This window comes from Limulus polyphemus, unplaced genomic scaffold (genome assembly GCF_000517525.1).
Source record: "Limulus polyphemus unplaced genomic scaffold, Limulus_polyphemus-2.1.2 Scaffold651, whole genome shotgun sequence".
Taxonomy (NCBI): Eukaryota; Metazoa; Arthropoda; class Merostomata; order Xiphosura; family Limulidae; genus Limulus; species Limulus polyphemus.
This window is the reverse complement of record NW_013666261.1, coordinates 424,403-447,075: the sequence shown is the minus strand read 5'-3', so window position 1 is coordinate 447,075 and position 22,673 is coordinate 424,403. Positions and strand designations below refer to the sequence as shown.

The following is a 22,673-nucleotide window of genomic DNA, read 5'->3' as shown; positions in this document are numbered from 1 at the left end:
TTAGTGTTTTCACTGCTACGAGCACATATGTGAACCTTATTAGAGCACTGCTCTGAAAATTTAGAATTCTGTACTATCATAAAAAAACGCATTATTTTTCAAACTTTCCAAAGTTCGCCAGTTTCATGTAAGTATTTTAAAGCATTTGTATTTTTGTTCTTATTGTATATCTAAAAATAAACCTGACAGTGATAATTATCTATCTATAAATGTAGCAGTGGAAAAGTTACAAAGTTGAGTTGTACATGAAAAAAAAACCTGTAAAAAACGCCTTAACTTCCAGTGAGATACACTGTAAATTCTTGATTTAGTTACATAAAGCTGCAGTTAGGGGTGTATGTACATAATTACTTTATAAAATACAATATCGCTTGTCATGAGCAATAAATCCACGTGACGCAAATCAAAACAAGGGAGAACCTGTCAGGTGACAAACGATATATATATATATACGTATTTAATGCGAAAGAATGGCATCAAGTTGATCAATAGACATTGAAAACCGGTTTGTTAACTTCTTAATAATAAAAATTTCTCTCTTGACTATTCTTAATATTCCAGATGGTGAGTGGACATTATGAAATTTGAAATTGATTGAGCATATATATTTAAAGTAGGACTGAAAAAATAAAACAAATATACTTTTATTGAAAATAATAAACCAGGTACTTTGAACTACTGTAATGAGATTAATATAAGTTTTATAATTGGAAGATAAGGAGAACTAATTGTCTTACGTAATTGCACGAAGTGTAGCACCTGCAATATATATATATACATAACATTAGGTTTGATATCGTACGATAGATGGCAGGAGAAACGTTTACCCATAATAGATTTTAATATGCTTACAATAATTATTTTAAAATATTGGGGATTTGAAAAAAGTATTTGATGCAAATTTATTCAGAGAAAGATGTTCGAAATGTTTAATTCTTATAAGAATACACTGTTGAATACTTAACATTTATATTACTTGTTATACTTTACGCCGTAGTGGAGTGTCTAAAGGATTTATATTTCTAAAATATACAGAGCAGTTTCCATATGAAAAGTTCAAATAATTTTAACTTAACAGGACAAACAACAAATCAGTTCTTGTTTGATAATTCCCCAAAATCGACAAAGTTTCATGTATTTAATAAAAATGGTTAATATTTCTTAAATCCATAGCTTAAACACATTCAATTTACAGTTTAGAACTGTACAACTGTGGTGTCACTTTTAGCTCTTGCAGTTTTGAGTTAAATATTCAAATAAGTATAAATTAAGGCACATTTACTTAATGAACAAGTTTCATTCAGTTTATATTAAAAGGACATTTATGTAATTAAAATGATTTAGGTTTAAGATTATAATCCGAATGCTGTTGCCTAATCTTTCTATTATTTCTAAGATGAAGGTTTGATAAAAACATTGGATAGTTTAATATTACCTATTATTCGTTAAAACTTTTCTGATTATAAAGCAGGTAGAACTATGCGTTAAAATTTACATGAATAAAAACAAATAGGACTATGAGTTGAAACTTAATCGGTTAAAAATAGATAGGACTATGAGCTAAAACTTACTTGATTAGAAACAGATGAGATTATGAATTATATCTTACCTGAATAAAACTAGATAGGATTGTAAGTTAAAACTAAGCTGAATGAAAAATGATAGGATTGAGTTGAAACTTAATCGATTGATTAGAAACGGGTATATAAATTAGAATTTACTTGAGTAGAAAATAAACTTACCCAAATAAAAACAGATAAGATTGTAAATTAAAACTTACTTGAATAAAAACAGATAGGATTGTAAATTAAAACTTACTTGAATAAAAACAGGTAGAATTATGAGTTAAAACTTATTTGAATTAAAACAGATAGGATTATGAGTTAAAACTTATTTGAATTAAAACAGATAGGATTATGAGTTAAAATTTAGATGATTGATTAGAAACAGATATACAGATTAAAATTCATTTGGCGAGAAACATATAAAACTATACGTTAAAAGATGTTTGATAGGAAGACAGATAGCTAGAAATACACGTTAGAACCTAATAGACACAGAGCACTATACATTAAACTCGTGTGGTTAGAAGACAGCCAACGTTTAAAGCTTACCTGATTGGCAGAGAGAAGAGTATGTTACAACTCATCTGATTAGAATATAGCAAGAATAATTTGTTAAACCTCAACTTATAAGAAGACGGAATAATGCGTTAAAACTCATAAGATTAGAAGACATAACAATAAATTAAAAAGTCAATTCAATAGAAAACAAAACCGTTAGCTGAAGGTTACCTGATTACAAGATGGGGCTGTGCGTTCAATCTCACCAGATCAAAAGACAGACAGAGCTACTATTAAAATATAATGGAGGAGAAGATAGAGAGAACTAGCTGTGTATTAAAACATACTTGATTAGAAGATAAGCAGAACTATTAAAAGTTACAGTATGAAAAGATAGAAAGTACCTGTGTTAAAATATACTTGATTAGAAGATAAGCAGAACTATTAAAATATAATGGAGGAGAAGATAGAGAGAACTAGCTGTATGTTAAAACATACTTGATTAGAAGATAAGCAGAACTATTTAAAGTTACAGTATGAAAAGATAGAAAGTACCTGTGTTAAAACATACTTGATTAGATGACAAAGAGAGAGATACCGTTAAAATTTAATTGATGAGAACATAGAGAGAATTGTGTGTTAAAACACACTTGATTAGATGACAAAGAGAGAGATACCGTTAAAATTTAATTCATGAGAACATAGAGAGAGAATTGTGTGTTAAAACATATCTGATGAGAAGAAAAAGAGAGCTACCGTTAAAGTATAATTGATGAGAACACAGAGAGAGTTGTGTGTTAAAACACACTTGATTAGATGACAACGAGAGATACCGTTAAGATTTAATTCATGAGAACATAGAGAGAATTGTGTTAAAACACACTTGATTAGATGACAAAGAGAGATACCGTTAAAATTTAATTCATGAGAACATAAAGAGAATTGTGTTAAAACACACTTGATTAGATGACAAAGAGAGATACCGTTAAAATTTAAATGATGAGAAGATATAGAGAGAATTGTATGTTAAAACAAAACATATCTGATGAGAAGACAAACAGAAGTTACATTATGAGAAACTAATGAGAGAATTGTGTCAAAACATACTTGATTAAAACAGAGACAAAATTTTGTGTTAAAACCATCCGTTGTTTTCTTTAAAATAAATTTTGACACACAGTTGTTGAATATTACGTCAACCAGAATATTTTTTGTGATACTAAACTGTGAACTGTTTTATCAATGTAATACTTGAGTTGATTGATTATAGAAAATAACTAACGGTTTAAAAAGTTTGATTCGAAAACCATTCAGCAACGTTGTTTTTTAATTCATAAAACTTTTTGAGCCAAATTGACGCTTCTAAAAAAAAAAAAACTTCAACAGTGAGGTTTGACTATAACATAGTAGCGCACTTGGCAATTTTTCGTGATTAAGACGAAGTTAGTTTTCGTATTCGTCATATGTGTTTCAATTACTTCTACTGTGCTCCTACAGCAGTTACTGATTTCGAGCAGCGTTTGTCGTCGCCCTCTAGAGGCTATTGTAAGGACCAACGGATACGGTCAAAACGCAGCGACTTGCCCTAACGAACTACGGCAGGCAAGCTAGTAGACTAACGCGGTGTAAACTCTGGTTGTCACCGCTAGCTAACAGACGCCTTTCTTCGCTCCTCGCAGCAAGTCACGCTGTATCGCCTGTACCGACGAAGTTAGTTAGCGTCGATACCATAACATATTCTAGACAGACGTTTTATCACCTGTTTATATAGTTACTCACTTATTTGCCTGATTTCTGTACCCCAAAGAGTTCATATTGTTGAAGATGAAATGAGTTGTTTTTGTTTTATTTCTATTCTGGAAGATAACAAAGTTTCTTGATTCATTCCACTTTAGAAGTTTGTAGTTTTTCCGTTCAGCAACTTGTTTTATAGCTGATATTCCTGCTAGAAACGAAGAGCACTTCGTTGAGAAGAAAAGAATTACTATTATTGTCCCGAGTCTTATAAGATGCCCGTACTTGCAAGTAGCCTCACAGCCACAGGTGTTTTCTGGGCTTCTCTTTCTCTAGCGGCTGCCATTCTGAACTGTGCTGGTTTCTATTTGCCCTTCTGGTTCCAGGGTGCCTTGTTCAACTCCACCGAGGTATCTTTTGGCTCCTTCAGGCGTTGCAGCTATCCACGAATGAATGAGGACGGAGGAGTTCAGATAATCCACGAGTGCGGCCGCTACACCACCTTCCACGATATTCCTAGTGTTTCATGGCAAATTACCACGATTTCCGTTGGAGTCGGGGCTGCCACTTCACTTCTCGTGGCCTTCACAGCTTTGGCAGCGTGCTGCGTGGCAGACGTAGTGACTAAGCGAGTAGCACGTGCCTTGGGTCTGGTTCAGGTCCTGACGGGTGAGTAAATTTTCTGCATACTTTAGCTTCATGTATACTGGTAGAAAGTTTGACTGCGTCTATCTTTTCTGTGTTAAAATTGCTTAAAACTTCACAAGGTATCAGAAGACAGCAGATCTGTAAAGAAAGCCAGACAGAGCGATTTGTATCGTTTGTTTGTTGTGAAGCGCAAAGCTACCCAATGAGCTATCTATGCCCATCATAAGTAACGAAACCCGGTTTATAGCGGTTTGAACCCTCAGACCTGCTGCTGAGACACTGGGGGGAGGGTAATTTGTAGTGGAATCACTGAGAGTAAAAATATAAAGATTAGAACGCTACAGCTAGTGAAGATTGATACAATCACTAGAATAATAGGTAGGCAAACAACGAATTATAAGCATATCGAAAAGTTTTATTTTACCTGAGGAAGGCAGACCAATGCTCTGTCGAAACATGTAGTATGTTCTTCCATCAATGAAACTCTTCCTTATGTTTATAAATCATTGTTTGCCTACCTATTATTATATTAGCATAATGTGCGTCCTTACATAACGTTTTGTCAAACAACAATAAAACGTTGAATTTGGTGAACAAAAAAAAACTTTAGTTTTGGTAGTAATGATTGTTTGTTTGTAATTAAGCACAAAGCTACACAATGGGCTATCTGTGCTCTGCCCACCACGGGTATCGAAACCGAGATTCTAGCGTTATGATTCCGCAGACATGCCGCTGTGCCACTGGGGGGCTGGTAGTAATGAACTTAATCTAAACCAAGTTTAACCATGAAAATATATAAAAAAAGAAAAAAGAAATCAAATCCAAAAATATTTAGAAGATAGGTGGCATTGTCGTTACTCAGAGTATGATCAGGAAATAACAGTTGTTTTACAATCAGAAGAGGAATAAGTTATTCTAAGCGGGGGGTTTGTTGGTCATGGATAAAAATTAACAAGTTACACAGATTAAGTTTCAATGACGTAATACCAATAGAGCGGCTACGAGTTGTCATTTAGTTTGTTTGTTTTGAATTTTGTGCAAAGCTACACGAGGGCTATCTGCGCTAGCCGTCTCTAATTTAGCAGTGTAAGACTAGAGGGAAGGCAGCTAGTCATCACCACCCACCGCCAACTCTTGGGCTACTATTTTACCAACGAATAGTGGGACTGACCGTCATATTATAACGCCACCACGGCTGAAAGGGCGAGCATGTTTAGTGGGACGGGGATTCGAACCCGCGACCCTCAAATTGCGCTGTCTGTTAAGTTTGAATGACTTTCATGTATAGAGCATTCCTTTTAGAAATCTAAAGCAAGACGTTTCAATAAATCACAAACTTACCAGTGATCAAGAGTCAAACGAAGTAACCTCCCCATAATACCGCAATAATATTTTTACTAAATGAGATTTAAATAGAATTCAGTCTATCAAAATCAGTTACAGAAAGTCATAAAAAATGGGTCATAGTCCTTGACTTGGTTATCTTCTCTCAGTATTTTGATTACTGTGATAAAATAAAATCCAATCATAAAAGAGTACTTAACAAAGTCTGAAATAAAGGTTAATTAACTAATTTAGTAACAACAATAAATTAAACAAAATAGTAACAGGATAAAAAATGGAATAGTCTCTCTAATTTCAATACTTTTTACGTTGCCTTTGGATACCTAAAAGCAACAAATAAATAATCATGCTGGCATCCATTGTTCACAGAAAACCGATACCATGCAATATATATGTATAATATTAATCTAGAAAACCAAGAAGAAATTTTAAATCAGTAATACATTTAATATTTATAAGTTACACCCAATATATGTGTGAGTAACCTGATGATAACCCACACGCTAATTCTGATATAATTACTGACAGTTAAATCCAAATCACGAAGTGTTGTAACCTTGATGATAGCCCACATGATATCTATGATATAATTAACCACATCAGAATTAGATTTCATTCATGATGCGCTGTAATCTGATTATAACCTACATAATATTTGCGATATAATTACCCACATTAGAGTTTCATTTAATTCACAAAGTGTTGTAACCTGATAACAACCCAAATGATATTTGTGATATGATTACTCACATTAGAGTTTCATTTAATTCACCAAGTGTTGTAACCTGATAATAACCCAAATGATACTTGTGATATGATTACTCACATTAGAGTTTCATTTAATTCACAAAGTGTTGTAACCTGATAATAACCCAAACGATACTTGTGATATGATTACTCACATTAGAGTTTCATTTAATTCACAAAGTGTTGTAACCTGATAATAACCCACACGACATTTATGATATAATTACAAACAACGGAGTTACACCCATATCATGAAGTGCCGTAGCCTGATGACAATCCACATGATACTTATTAAATAATTTACGACATCAGACATTATCATCTGAATCAGAGTTACATCCAGTTGATGAGATACTGGTTGTAAATGGCTCATTTGTTGTTGTTGTTGACATTATTACCGAACCAGAGTTACATCCATTTGATGAGATACGGTCTATAACTGGTTCATTTGTTGTTGTTGACACTATTATCCGAACCAGAGTTACATCCAGTTGATGAAATACGGTCTATAACTGGTTCATTTGTTGTTGTTGACATTATTACCCGAACCAGAGTTACATCCAGTTGATGAGATACGGTCTATAAATGGTTCATTTGTTGTTGTTGACACTATTAACCGAACCAGAGTTAAATCCAGTTGATGAAATACGGTCTATAACTGGCTCATTTGTTGTTGTTGTTGACATTATTACCCGAACCAGAGTTACATCCAGTTGATGAGATACGGTCTATAAATGGTTAACTTGTTGTTGTTGGCGATATTACCCATATCTAGTTAGTTCCAATTGATGAGACATGATTTATAATGATTAACTTGTTGTTTTTTTTTACATTATTACCTACATATAGATTAGATCCAGTTGATAAAACACTACTTATAATGAAACATTTTAGGTTTGACACCATTATTCATCTCATACTTATATCTAGTTAATAAGATACGATTTGTAATGACGCATTTGTACTTGACATTCTTGTTGTCTTTCTATTGGAAGCATTTTGTCTAATATTAAATGAACCTTGTTATCTATGTATTGGAACAGTTTGTTGAATAAATACTAACGTCTGATTAGAGCAAACTACTAAAATTAATACTAACTTCTGATCAGAGGAAAATACTTAAATTAATACTAACTTCCGATCAGAGTAAACTACTTAAATTAATACTAATAGCAAACTACTTAAATTGATACTACTTTCCGATCAGAGTAAACTATTGAAATTAATACTAACTTCCGATCAGAGCAAACTACTTAAATTAATACTAACTTCCGAGCAGAACAAACTACTTAAATTGATACTACTTTCCGATCAGAGCCAGAGCAAACTACTTAAATTAATACTAACTTCCGAGCAGAACAAACTGCTTAAATTGATACTACTTTCCGATCAGAGCAAACTACTTAAATTACAGAAATTCGTGTTAGCTCTCCTTTGTAAACACCACAATGAATATTGACAAACCGGTTTTATTCGTCTTTTGAAAGCAGCAACTAGAATATCAACAAAGCTATGTTACGTTTCTGTCTGTTGCCAGACAAGCCCGTGAGCTTCATCTGTCAGAATTATTGAGTTATGTATTGTTGCATTTTTCTTTTACGGAGCACTAAGCGCAGTGTCTTATGTTATATTATTGGTGAAACTTTATGAGTGAAAGGTATATAGTCTGTCTACGCTATAGCGTTGTTGTTATCGATGTTCTTATTATAAGCGCCGTTTTTACACCCACATACCGTAAATAATTTGGATATCTTACGAAAGCCTGACTTCCACGTGTCTGCTCTCATGTATCACTCCAATGAACGTCAGAAGAACTGAGGGCGTTCGTAACAGCCAAGACAAGGTCTGGAAAGGGAATAATTTATCATGAGAAGTCTACTGAAATAACGAGACAGAATGGAATATGGGAACATCGAGAAGAGTCAATTAAGCACTTGCTTGTCAAGAAAAAATAAAGCTTGTGGATGACAGCCCATCTTCACAGCTGATTTTCTTGACGTGCCACTTGGATCGCGCAGTCGCTCAGCCAGCTAAGATCGTCCAGTCGTGCCTTTCTCTCCGAATAGTTTTGTTGTTGTTGGCTTTAGAATTTTTGAGCAAAGCTTCAAAAGGAGTATCAGAGTACAGTCGCCCCTAAGTTTGAACTAAGGCCAGAGGGAAGGCAGATAGTCAACACTATCTATCACCAACTCTTTAGCTACTGTTGTCTCTGGTAGAATAGTGGGTTTGGCCGTCACACTTATAACACACACACGACTCGAAAGTGCTAAGCACGTTTTGTTGCAATAGCAGGAAAGGAAGCACGAATAATCGGATTCACAAATTGGCCACGCCTAACCAGGATCAGATTTGTAACATTTCTTCAAATTGTCCTTTTCAAGTTACTTATTTTCGGCCATTCAGTTTTAACACACAGTGTTTACTTTACGTTTTGATTTAAAATATATCTAATCATAACTGAGCTTTATAGAACTTATAACTTTTGTTATCACGTTGGCTGCTGATATTTATCTTGAGTGATATAAGATAAACAAACAGATAAAATCAAATTAAAGAAGTTCAGAAGAAATACAAACGATTGTAATTATAAACACACACACATATACCAACATTTTTACTGTGCACATCTTCAGATGTTTATATATTTAGTTTCGTGATAAAAATGTTATACCCAACACCTTTCAAGGCTTTAATCCATGTTTGAATCTAAATGGAAAGTTTCAGTGCAGTTGACAATACCCTCGGCCTCCCAGTGGCACAGCGGTATGTCTGAGGACTTACAACGCTAGAATCCGGGTTTCGATACCTGTGGTGTCCAGAGCACAGATAGCCCATTGTGTAGCTTTGTGCTTAATTACAAACAAACAATACCCTCTGGTGGCTCAGCGATTATCTGAAGGCTTATAACATTAAAAGGTCGGGTTCTTATGCCGGCGTTGGACAGAGCTCAGATAGCCCATTGTATAGCTTTTCGCTTAACTGCAAACAATCCAACAGTTGATATAAATATGGATACTATCTTCTATAAACGTCTGTTTTAATGATTTTTGTAACACTTAATAATTAGTGAAAATTAAAATGAACATTAACTTTTTGTAGGCAACCATTTTTTCTATACATTTCTGAACGCCAAGCTTTGTAAATAACGTATGTTGATATCCAATGTTCTGATAATAACGAATTGGTGACGATTACTCACGTAAAATATTTTTTTCTCGTATTTTTTCGAATTAGTTGTTACATAAGAGCTATTTCAATTCCCCATAAAATAATTGTAGTTTTAAACTTCAGAGGACGCTTTAATTGTTATTTTACTGTTACGCTTATAAGGGAAAAAATGTCGCGTTTGTGTAATAATAAATAAAAATGACGGACAAAATACTTTTATGGTCGGGTGAAAGGACACCTTTTGGATAGCTAAACAGGAAGTGATGTCAGTGGCGGAACTGAAACTGTGTATAACATACGTTTAAGTACTTGTATATCAAGTGCAGTTGTAAAAAACATTCGATGAATAGAAGGAAGAATTCCTGCAATATCAGTATGTCTAAAGAGGACTGTAAGTTTTTGTTGATGTTGTAATTCCACTTGGTTAGAGATTAGCATTTAGCCCCTGGAGAAACTGCCCATTTATTCACTGAACATTGTTTGAAGTTTAAGTTAGTTAGGGTAATCCATAGAGGTTTAGTCAATCCTAAACAAATTACTTGTTTTAACTGTGAGTTCTTACTTCCTTTGTATAAGGTGGTCCCAAAACTAATTTACCACATACTCCACACGAGCGAGCAAGCTAAATATACATACAATAGTCACATTGAGGTTTATCACAGTCGGTTTACAGCATATAACCAAATAACCAGTCACAGTCTTTACCGCACAAGATAAAATGAAGATGTCATGTTTGACCCACCCTGTATAAACAGAAGAACTATTTTACTTAAACCAGACCCTCTTTCACTGTCACCCATAATTTGGTTTGCTGTTTGGATTTTTCTGCCATTCTTATCCATTCATTTTGCGATAAACATGATATCAGGTGAATTCCTGAACAATCTATGGATACATTCCACAAACATAGATCAAGTTCCAAAATAAAGATCGTTCAATAGCGAATGCTTTCGCCAGCCATTTGTTTGAAACTGAAAACATAACTGCTATAAGAATGATGAAGATCAGTTTCTACACATTGAGTTGTGTTTTTTTTTGTTTTTTTTTAATTATAAGAGATTTAAAATGTAAAATTCTGTACTCGTTATTTGTAACGTTTTAGAATTATCATTCGAAGCTGTCTGAGATTTATTTGAAAACACTTTTTTAAATTAAGATGCAAATAACTTGCATACTTTGAGGCAATGTATGCCTTTTAAAAGGACTTCGTCAAATAGCAGAATTAGTAAGATATTTTTTACAGTAGGATCAGGGATTTTCAGCGAGAACTAATATAGCTAAAATGCACGTGTATTATATTTGCCTGCTTCAATAACTCGTACACCGCATATTCACCTTTAACGCAAAGCGAGAGATTTTTACGACATTTTTAGTAGTGTATACATATAAATAAAAACTTCTGATTTAATGTAAAGGAAATCTAAAATTGATACTCATAATAACGTATTTTTAAATTATTGCTTTAGAGTATACGTACTTCATAGGCCGTGCCTGAAGTCTTTATGGAAGTATATTGTTGAGTATTGTATTATATGAATAATAAAAAATAGTTCTTCGGAATTACTTGTTTCGCCATTTGTTTTATTCTAGCTGACGTTTTACTTAGGTGGCTTTAATTATTTATCAGCGTCCACATCTGTAGAATATCGTATATAATCTAAGAGAAGTAAGCTGGGTTTCCAGACTTTGTTCAACATCCGTTAAGGAGAAGGTCTGATCTGATTTCGTGGAAGAGATGACTCTCCTAAACATCTTAGGCTATGTAGTGTAGTAAACACAACCTGTGAAATTTTTCTTTGAGCCTTTGTATCATATTGCAGCTCTCAGAAAAGCCGCAAAAATCACGAAGGATTTTCATTACGTCATGTAAGTTGTAATGGTAGTTTCACTCAGTAACATCCAATCAGAGGTTCTATAACACATCCTATATAAAATGTTTAGGAAAGGCTGTTGTACTCTTAGGTACTGTAATCAAAGTAGGAATGCAGTTCATTCGCAAAGTGCACCGAATACTGTGTGTGTGTGTGAGTATATGTATACGTACTACACTAAGTCAGTCATAATCTTAATATGACGACACTACTCTGTATATGTCAGTTAAATTCAAATGAAACATGATCTAACACACAGTTCAGAATAACATGTACTACAGTATAAAGCTCAGTTCTTTCTGACCACAAGAGGGCTCTACTGTAAAAGGCTTGAGTACATAATGAGAAGAATCTCCAGTGTCACAGCACTGCTCAGTTTAATCCAAATACCGCTTTGTTCGAAGTTATCTTGTAGTACATTAAGTAGTGTGGTGTTTTGAAGTGTATTATTAATTCAAGTTTTAATTAAACTAGCTTACTGGTCAAAAGTAGATAGTTTCAGAAAGGGAGTTGCTTATATCTCCATCTGGTTGCTTTTAATTGAGAATACGATCCACTGTTACAGATTAACCATGTAGTAAATTAGTTGATCGTGCATATACAAATGATAAATTGAGGAGTATAGTGAAGTTAGTTTAAACCGTTTTATTTATACAAAACCCTTTCTTGTCTCATACTATAAATATTTATTTAGTAATGATAACAATGGTTGTAAATGAGAAATTGCCTATATTTAGAAAGGGCTCCCATGTTCGAAAATGAAGTTGCGAGGTGAAAATAGATCTTACAAAATTTTCATTCACAGATTGTGAGTAATTGAAAATAATCATAATGTAAGCTTCTAACTTTTCACAAGCGAAAAACAAATATGACTGAAAAATTTTGTGCTGAAAGTGTATAATATATGTGATACTTATTCATAATTTAATGATATCTGATTTCGCGTCAACACATCTTGGCTGGAAATATACGGTACCCTGAAAAAATCGCTAGAAAAAACTGATACGACATTTTGACTTTGCATCATACGTGGAAATGTTAAGAAAAGTTATTTCTGATAGGAAATTAATTCAGATCATTTCTTTAAAGAGTGTTGAACGAATCTCGAAAGGTGGTCTTTTGAGAATCTCCTTCTAGAGACTAAATTACCTTCTAAAACAGAAATTATAGTGTAACATTACTTAACTTTTCTAAAATGTTCCGACTTTTCTCCCAAGCGAGTTTAAGTCTAGAAGAAACGTTCTAAAATATTAAACTTTTTGTAACATTTTTCATAAAATCAAACGATTTGATCCTAGCGTAATATTATTAATGTAACATGGAATTCTGTGGAAAGCCGTCTATATGACAGCCACCTTAACTTTATAGGTACATTTTATCATTCCTAAAAGGCAAAATATTAGTTTATGAAAAGAACATACATTTTATGTGTATGTGCTTATATTCACTATGATCTAAAATTACTATGTCTAAGTGTGTTTTGTCGATTTTAAGAAACACTGTTTCCCCTGCAATAACTTTTTATACGAATAACAGATTCAGTTGACCAAATCTGACGTATTGAACTTGCTGTACCAGTGTGATTATATTGAACTGGTAGTGTCAATTTGACTGTATTGAACTAGTGGTGTCAATCTGACTGTATTGAACTAGTAGTACCAATCTGACTGTATTGAACGGGTAGTGTCAGTCTGATTGTATTGAACTTGCTCTACCAATGTGATTTTGTTGAACTAATTGTACCAATCTGAATGTATTGAACTGTTAGTATCAATCTTAATTTATTGAACTGGTAGTACCAAGCTGACTGTATTGAACTGTTAGTGTCAATTTTACTGCATTGAACTGGTGGTGTCAATCTGACTGTATTGAACTGGTAGTACCAATCTGACTGCATTGAACTGGTAGTGCCAATCTGACTATATTGAACTGGTAGTACCAATCTGACTATATTGAACTGGTAGTGTTAATCTGACTGTATTGAACAGGTAGTGTCAATCTGACTGTATTGAACTGGTAGTACCAATCTGACTATATTGAACTGGTAGTACCAATCTGACAATATTGAACTGGTAGTGTCAATCTGACTGTATTGAACTGGTAGTGTCAATTTTACTATACTGAACAGGTAGTATCAATCTGACTGTATTGAAGTGGTAGTACTAATAAGATGGTACCAAAGTGTCAAGATCAATATTCAAATGTTTGCAGCTTATGTTCTAGGATATTTTTGTAGATATTCACAGCTTCAAGACAGCACCAGACAACACACGCCTGTCTGATTTATGTCATATGAACTTTAACGAACATACGAGATGCCCATGTGTCTGCCTACACTCTCAGAAAGCTCTTCTATCACGTCCCACGCTAAAGCCACAACAATTACTTCTACACTGTAAAATGTCTTATATATATATATTCTTTCTACGTGTTAATTGGAACGAATATATCCCAGAAATTTCAATAATAACGTTGAAATTTATTCGTGCTGGACGTAAGTGCTTGACCAGTGGAGGGGGAGGACAGAAGTGGCACATGCAACCCCACTTTGAATATTGTTAGGCAAACATTTTTATTGCCTCATTTCGCTTGCCAGTTTTTCCTTGCCGAACTTTTAAACAAAGTTAGGCGCTCACGGTGCTGGTATAGATGACATAAGATTCTGTATGTCTTCAGTTAATACTTGGGAATTATTCGTACTTTGTCAGTTATAATTGCTGTACCAGAATGTTTATTAGTATTAACTAGTTAATTCAAATGATGCAAAAATACAGATCTATTTGTGTTAGGAAGTCTAGTGAAATAGTGATTTATACATGTAATTTTGTTTACGACATAGTGTATCTGAAATGGGAAGATTACCTACAAACACATGTACATCTATGTATCAAACCCTTCAGTAAGTGCTTCTCGATTCATGCACTGCAGTCAATATTTGTTTAAGATTCAAACAAACATCATATTTCGAAGTGAAACAAACACACACATACAGGTTAGAACATATATATTTGTGATGGCTATACTGACAAGTTGTGTGTTCTGCACTTGGTGTCAGGCAATGAGATGTACAACTATTGTGTAGAAATCATGATAAACTATAGGATTTTTATACCATTCCTCATGGTACTGTATACACAATTTACCAAAGTACCTAAAGCTCCAAGTGGGTTGAGTAGTCTTCTAATTTTATCTATTTATTGATTTGCAGAAAGTGAATGTTTAGTAACATTGCTAAAGAAGATATATCATTACCACAATCAGAATAACAAGAAACGGAATTTTAAAAAGTTGGAAATCTAATAGATGTATATGCGTATTAAACATAGGAAAAGCAAATGATAAAGAAATATTGTCTTGTGCACAGCAGCATAAGCTCAGAATTGCTCGATAATACATGTAAATATTAAGAGTTCATTCTTTGTTGATCAGTTCAATATTTAATTATCTAAACAGCAGAATATGACAATCGTCAGCAACGAAGATCTAAATTTGTGACCACAGCTTATACCTTCAGTTTAATCCAGAATCATGTAAAGAACAAACAAAAAACAAGCAAGTATCATATCAATAACAACAGATTCTTTATAAATGTTGTGGAGTTGGTTTTCTTATGTATCGACGTAACTTATAGCAAAGCTTCCTTTTCACCAATGTTCTATGTGAAATCTCACCAACTGTGTAAGTTTATCTCTCAGTTCCCTGAGCACCACATATAGATAAGTGATAAACTAACAATACCCTTTTCCCTAAGCAATTTTTCTTTTATAAGTGTTTCGAAATTGGCGGCTAGAGTGTACGTGATTTTTCTTTTCTTTTCTGGAGAACAACACAGGTTGAACCTCAAGAAAAAGCATCATTATTTGATTTTCTTACGATATTGTTATCAGTTTACCCTAATCTATCGGTAGAACCTTTTGTTCGTATACCATATTGGAAGAGTACATCAGCAGCCTTTGTTATTTATTTTTTGGTTTTCTCTGAGTTACTGGTATAGAAAATATTGACTGCGCTCTTCGCTTCTTCACTTGTCAACTAAGAAAGTTTCGTATAGGGTGGATGATTAGTTTTCGCGGCTAGAGTCATCATTATCTGCACGGTTACTAACCAGTAATGTTTTATTGCTTGATTGTATTGTGCGACTCAAGCACTAACGAAGTGCGCACTAAGTTCAATACTTATAAAACAAGTGTTTAAGGATTAGTGAATGTTCAGTATATTGTACGTGAATGACTTATTGCGCAGGAAATTTACCGTTTCAGTGATGAGTTATTAAAATCAACTTCTGGATAACGTTGTTTTGTTGTTGTTTTTTGCGCTCGCTTTTGCAGTAAATCTAATCGAACAAATGTGTTAAGATGTCTTTAATCTATCTGTTGATTACTGAGTAGCTAGCTACCTTCTTCGTTTTTTCCTAAACATATCCCTCTTCGGCAGTTAATATATAATCGATCAAGTGTATTGAACTGTTCTCATGAATCGTTTGCCCATTGAGTAGCCTCCGTTCAGCTATTATTTTAACATATTTATATTTTTACATAAATTGCTATAGTATAAGGGTTGGGTTGTTTTGAATTTCGCGCAAAGCTACACGAGGGCTATCTGTGCTAGCCGTCCCTAATTTAGCAGTGATAGTCCAGAGAGAAGACAGCTAGTCATCACCACCCACCGACAACTCTAGGGCTACTCTTTTACCAACGAATAGTGGGATTGATCATCACATTATAACACCGCCACGGCTGAAAGAGCGAGCATGTTTGGTGGGACCGGGATTCGAACTCGCGACCCTAAGATTGCGAGTCGAGCGCCCTAACCACCTGTCCATGCTGGGCCTATTACTATAGTACATAAATCTTGTACGAACAGCCAGCTTTTGCTAGGAAACATTATTCCGTATTTTAAAAATTCGGGCAATGCTTTGCTCCATCAGCCCCCATCAGACTTGAAATTAAATATAAAATAGCAAGTTTTCCTTTAATATATATGTGGGGTTGAATATCATATGAAACAACTTCAGCCAAGAAGCGATTTTTGTTGCAGTGTGTTATCTAAATATTGAGTTAAGAAAAAATGAGAAATAAAACTGATGTCTCCTTTGGGGTGTGACCAAACATGACGTACATTTCTTGGTGGTGGATTTAGTGACTACATCGATATAAAGATGACGTACAGAAATGTAAACATGATAAATACTAGATTCTAAGCCGACTGTTGTGATCGTTAATGTGTCAATCTCCTAAAAAAAGTCTTAAGCGAAACGTCGAGGTAATAAAATGTCTCTCACTTCTATGACTATCACATTTATAGTTTGTGAAATAGATGTATGAGAGGTTTTTAGCCTTGCAGGACACACAAAGGGATGAGATTTAATAAATTCTGTAATAGGAAATGGCATACACAAAATTAGAAGGCGTTATATATTTGCTACTTAAAAACGTACGCTTATTGACACATTTTTTTCCAACAAGACGCCCTTATTCACGCGCACAAAAGCCACAATAAACAAAATGAAAAAAAGAAAAAGCTCGATTGTACTCAATATACAGGGTTGGACAAACATGTGGAAAGACACGGGGAAAAAACGTAACAGTAACATTAAAAACTATGAACTACAATGAAAGCTCAGACATTATATTTTATAAATTTAAGTATAGTTTGAAAGAAGAGGAATAAAGCCAATATTAAAATTCAGACAATTTTCAATCACAATATAATCAAAGTGTAACGGAATAGTCCTAATCCCACAACACTAGTACAAATAGGAACGATACAAAAGCAGCTGATTTTAACTGATTCTGGTGGTATTTTAGCTGTTTATTATAATATAATGATAATGAAAAAGATTATAAACTTTGTTTCTTTGTTCGTAGTTAAGCACAAAGCTACACAATGGGCTATCTGTGCTGTTCCCACCATGGGTATCGATATCCAGCTTCTAGGGTTATAAATGTACAAACAAGACCGAAGTTAATCTAGCATAGAAAATGTGTGTGTGCTGTCACTCTGATTGATTTATTACTGACTTGTTGTCCTTACGGTGGTACAAATTTTATTCGTATATATATTCTTAGTATATATATATATATATATTTAGGAAGAGAGAGAGAGAGTTTGTTTGCTTTAGCGGAAAGTTACACAGTGAGTTCTCTGCACTCTGTCCACCACGGAATCGAATCCCACATTTTAAACTTACCCCTGACCTACAAGTTAAAAAATATATGAATAAAGATAGACAACATACATGCATATATACACACGTCATATGTAATATAGTGTGCTAATGATGATACAAGGTAAAAACAAGCATTAAGCATTTTTTCAAGTATCGCAGTTATCTTGTAAAGTATACAGAAATTCTCAACATTTCATCTACTCGTTCATGTCCTATAAAACTCATTTATTGACCAAAACTCTACATTTACCAACTGAGCCATGAAGTAAGAACGGGCGCCATATTAAATTTAATCCAGTAACAACGAGAGAAGAAAAGTAGACCATGCTTTGTAAATCTAGCAAAAAATTTAGTATCAATCAATCCTAAGTAAACTCTATTTTTTTCAAAGATACCGTAAGTGTAAACGCTTAACTGTGTATACATATTGTAATATTGCCGGCACTGACTGATAGCACAGAGGGTTGAGTGCGTTATATTAAAACGATTTTGAATATCAAAGTTAGTCGATATAAAACGACGGTGGAACGGATGTATCAGAACTACATTTTGACTTCGTTTTTTGCCTTTATGTAGGTAGTGTCATACTATCGAAAATTCATCGCTTTTGGGAAAGGTATGTATATGCTCTTTCCGACGCAAAATATGCATGCACTTAGATCATAAATGTATGTTCAGATCGGGGACTTAGAATACACAAGATGAGATTATCCTTTGTACTTAATAGCATTGGAAAACAATGGAATATTGATCAACTTAGGGCACCACGACCATCCAGAAAGAGACCTGTGGTAAGCAAAGTGCGGCGTCTTGTAACTGGCAAGAATCCAAAAATACAAAGGTTAATGGCAAAAGTGGTCCGTGTGTTCCAGGCAACAGTACGTAACACAACCATAAAGGATCTCTGTCTGGAAAAGCGACCACCTGTACACAAGTTGATTTCGCGAGATATCCATTCAACCATCGCATACCTCGAAATGGCGGAGAATGAAATAGGTATTCATACTATTCAATGCGAAAACGCGGCTCCTATAGATATTCACGCGATCGAACTGTTAAAACGAGCTATGGGGGAAACCGTTGTCCTCGTACACCAGGTGGATTATATAAAGTTAGCAGAGAGGAGTGATGTGGTGTGTTTTGTACATGACAGCATTACGATGGAGTCTTTTCAGAGAAAACTATGCTGCAGGACTATTGTCAAGATGCGTGGGCATCAGATAGACGTAGTGATGTTCCACATCTGTATTTTAGTTGTGATAATATTTATCTAATCATAACGTGTTAAAAGATTCAGTGTAATAACGTTAAATAGTGCAGAGGAAATGATAAAATATTGAATATTTTATTCTTCAATTTAGAACCAAAGCTTTGGAGACATTGTAAGTTTTGTTATTTGCAACAGCAATAACTGGTTTGTAATGAATAACAGCAAAATATACAAGTTAATACCTAAAGCAATTATACACGTTTGTAAAAAGTAACTGTAAATTTGTATGTTTTCGGATTTTCTCTTAAAGCTATACAAATAGAGCTTTTTTTTAGTACTTTTACCTTTGAGACTTTGTTGTTTAATGTGTATTAATATTATTGTATTACTGTGGCGTTTAATACAAATAAACTTAAATACATCTACGATACGTACAAAGTTTGACAACCAGGATCTAACCAATTAAGTAATACCTTTTTTATGACGAGTTTTGACGAGGCTGGATTCCAGCCTACTTGTGTTGTGTGTAAATCAAATCAAAATAATTATCGTTACCTATGTTTGTCCGTAACCAGTTTCTAATGTGAACTCACGAGAAAACTAAATCTTAAATGTTATGTACCAGGAAGATTATATAGCGGACTTTATTCTCTTCGTACCAACAACATTAACGCATAAGGTGTTAATCAGAAATAAGTGATAAAGATCAACGTTTGATAAGATGTTGATATTTTATTCGTGCTTGTACGTCGTTATATGTGCTTATAGCGTTATATATATATATAATAAAAAACGTCTGTAAAAAAAAAACCTCGGATGTGAATTATTTTGACGCCAAACTGCAACGAGAGTTCTGTTTGTCGAACCAAAGAAGTTTAAAAAATAGGCAAAGCTCTCACTGATAAGGAAACAAAACCAAACACAACTATCTCAGTATAAAAGTAAAGTACTTCCCGATGCGGAACATTGGCATATCGGGACACAACCATAATAACATGGCCCTGCATGGCCAGGTGGTTAGGGCGCTCGACTCGCAATCTGAGGGTTCGAATCCCCGTCCCACCAAACATGCTCGCCCTTTCAGCCGTGGTGGCGTTATAAAGTTATGGTCAATCCCAATATTCATTGGTAAACGAGTAGCTCAAGAGTTGGCGATTGGTAGTGATGACTGGCTGCCTTCCCTCTAGTCTTACACTGCTAAATTAGGGACAGCTAGCCCAGATAGCCTTCGTGTAGCTTTGCGTGAAATTCAAACTAAACCATAACACCAAAATACCACAAAATCAGGTACACATATAGAAAAAAAAAGTACAAAAGAACAAAATTCAGGCATGTTTAATAGCTAAATGATACCCTTAAAGTAAAGTAAATGTGAAAATAACAACAACAACAAAAAAACACCAACCATAACAATTAGAAATGGCGTCCCAGTACGTACCAGTTACCTGACAAACTTTTATCTATAGTTAGTTGATAAACACAAGTTAACGTAACTCTACACCTACCTTTAGCAAGCTACTGTAACTCGAAAGAACAGAACGTCTGCAACCAATAACACAGGTTAGTACAGCTTCTAACTGTCTACCTAATGGTATTAATTTTGGAATGGTTTTTGTTATATATTATGTGGTTTTCAGTATGAAAATTCGTAGCCGTCGTGTCTTTTATAGAATTATTTACTATATTATTAAACCTAGTGTTGTAAACATCGAAACATTGTAGGTATTGATTAATTAGAACATGAACAAAACTGATAACCTTTGGAATTTGTTGATCCTTAGTGATCCCTTGAATTTTTTCTAGGTGGCGCTGAACGTTTTTTCTTATTTTTATTTAGCGATTTCATATATCACATAACTTCGGTTAAGAGTCAAGAAACTTTCAAGAATTTAACGCCGAAGTGTTGAAAGTTTAATATTATTGTATTAACTGATTTAAATAGTTTTAGTTTATTGATTTTTGCCAAAAAAGTTCAAGGGCTGTCTGCGCTAACTGTCCTAATTTAGAAGTGAAGGCAGCTAATCAACCCCACTCACCATCACTCTTAGGTTATTCTTTACCAATGAAAAGTGGAATTTACCGTTTCATTGAAACAACTCCACAGCTGAAATGGCGAGCATTTTCGACGATGGGATTCGAACCCGCGACCCGCAAATTGGGAGTTGAGTATCCTAATCATGAGGTCATACCAGACTCGATTGAAATAATAAAATTATATGTGTTTGGTTTTGTAATACAGGTCCACATTGCACCCCACAGCTCGGGTTTTGAGTATTATTTTAACCAGTGTGGAAAACAATTCCAAGACCTAAATTTTGGACTAGTTTTTATTTATGTTGGGATGATGCTAAATGCAAATTGAATAAAGTGATAAAACATCACCAGGTCTACGCATAAAACATTTTTCTCAGTGTGGCCTTTAATATACGCTTCAGGTTGATTAACAGGGAATACATTTTATTGCAATAACCAACAGTGTTAAAAACTTGGTACAAATTTCAAATAAAGTAACTTTAGTAGGTATATACTTTCCTCATTTACCCATTCACGTGTCTCATTCAGTCTGAAAATATCTAGTTCTGCAAGGTCTGTAGAATTCTTTTTCGATGGGAAACCAGTTGTAAACCAGTCTGTCATGTACAAAATATATAAAAAAAATTGTCGTACGTTAACCATCATTGTACGTGTTCTAGCGTTTGGGTAAATAAATATTTTATAACTGAAGGTTGTTAGTACTAAGCAAATAAAGTTTAATATCTTGTGAGTGAATAAAGTTTTTAAAAGTTATAATTATTTCTGTAACATATGATGTGTTTGAATTTAGTTTTACTGTCTAATGGATGTTTATTTTTGGATGTTTTTGTAACAAGGGTTTTCAATCCGAAAATGATTACATGAATTTATTTATTATAGTTTAAGTAATAATTTTTAAATTACTTTTAGAAATATAAACCGAAAGTAAGCTTAATAATATATTTTAGAGTCCTTAAACGTGCTTTTAAAAGTAGTTTTTTTAGCATTAATAGCATTAATTTAGATTAATTTAGATTAGTTGGAAATAAACAACACTAGTAACCGTAGGAGAAGACTGCCATCATGGTAAACTGAGCAGGTAAAAACATTACATACTGAACGGAACATATTCATATGATGATAACTTGAATTATGACAATGAACGGAACATATTCATATGATGGTAACTTGAATTATGACAATGAACGGAACATATTCATATGATGGTAACTTGTGTTATGACAATAAACAGAACATATTCATATAATGGTAACTTGTGTTATGATAATGAACGGAACATATTCATATGATGGTAACTTGTGTTATGATAATGAACGGAACATATTCATATGATGGTAACTTGAATTACGACAATGAACGGAACATATTCATATGATGGTAACTTGAATTATGACAATGAACGGAACATATTCATATGATGGTAACTTGTGTTATGATAATGAACGGAACATATTCATATAATGGTAACTTGTGTTATGATAATGAACGGAACATATTCATATAATGGTAACTTGTGTTATGATAATGAACGGAACATATTCATATGATGGTAACTCGAGTTATGATAATGAACGGAACATATTCATACGATGTTAACTTGAATTACGACAATGAACGGAACATATACATATGATGGTAAGTTGTGTTATGATAATGAACGGAATATATTCATATGATGGTAACTT

At 33.8% G+C, this 22,673-nt stretch overlaps 1 protein-coding gene across 1 annotated transcript in view; it reads left to right on the top strand.

Annotated features, from left to right (window-relative positions):
- The first annotated feature begins 3,622 nt into the window (after positions 1 to 3,622).
- The window catches only part of LOC111085840 (lipoma HMGIC fusion partner-like), an 87,431-nt gene continuing 68,380 nt past the window's right edge, over positions 3,623 to 22,673 (top strand). The window contains exon 1 of the mRNA XM_022386247.1: positions 3,623 to 4,466. Within this exon, the coding sequence (XP_022241955.1) occupies positions 4,073 to 4,466 (394 nt within the window). The 5' untranslated portion in view covers positions 3,623 to 4,072. The remainder of the gene's footprint in view (positions 4,467 to 22,673) is intronic.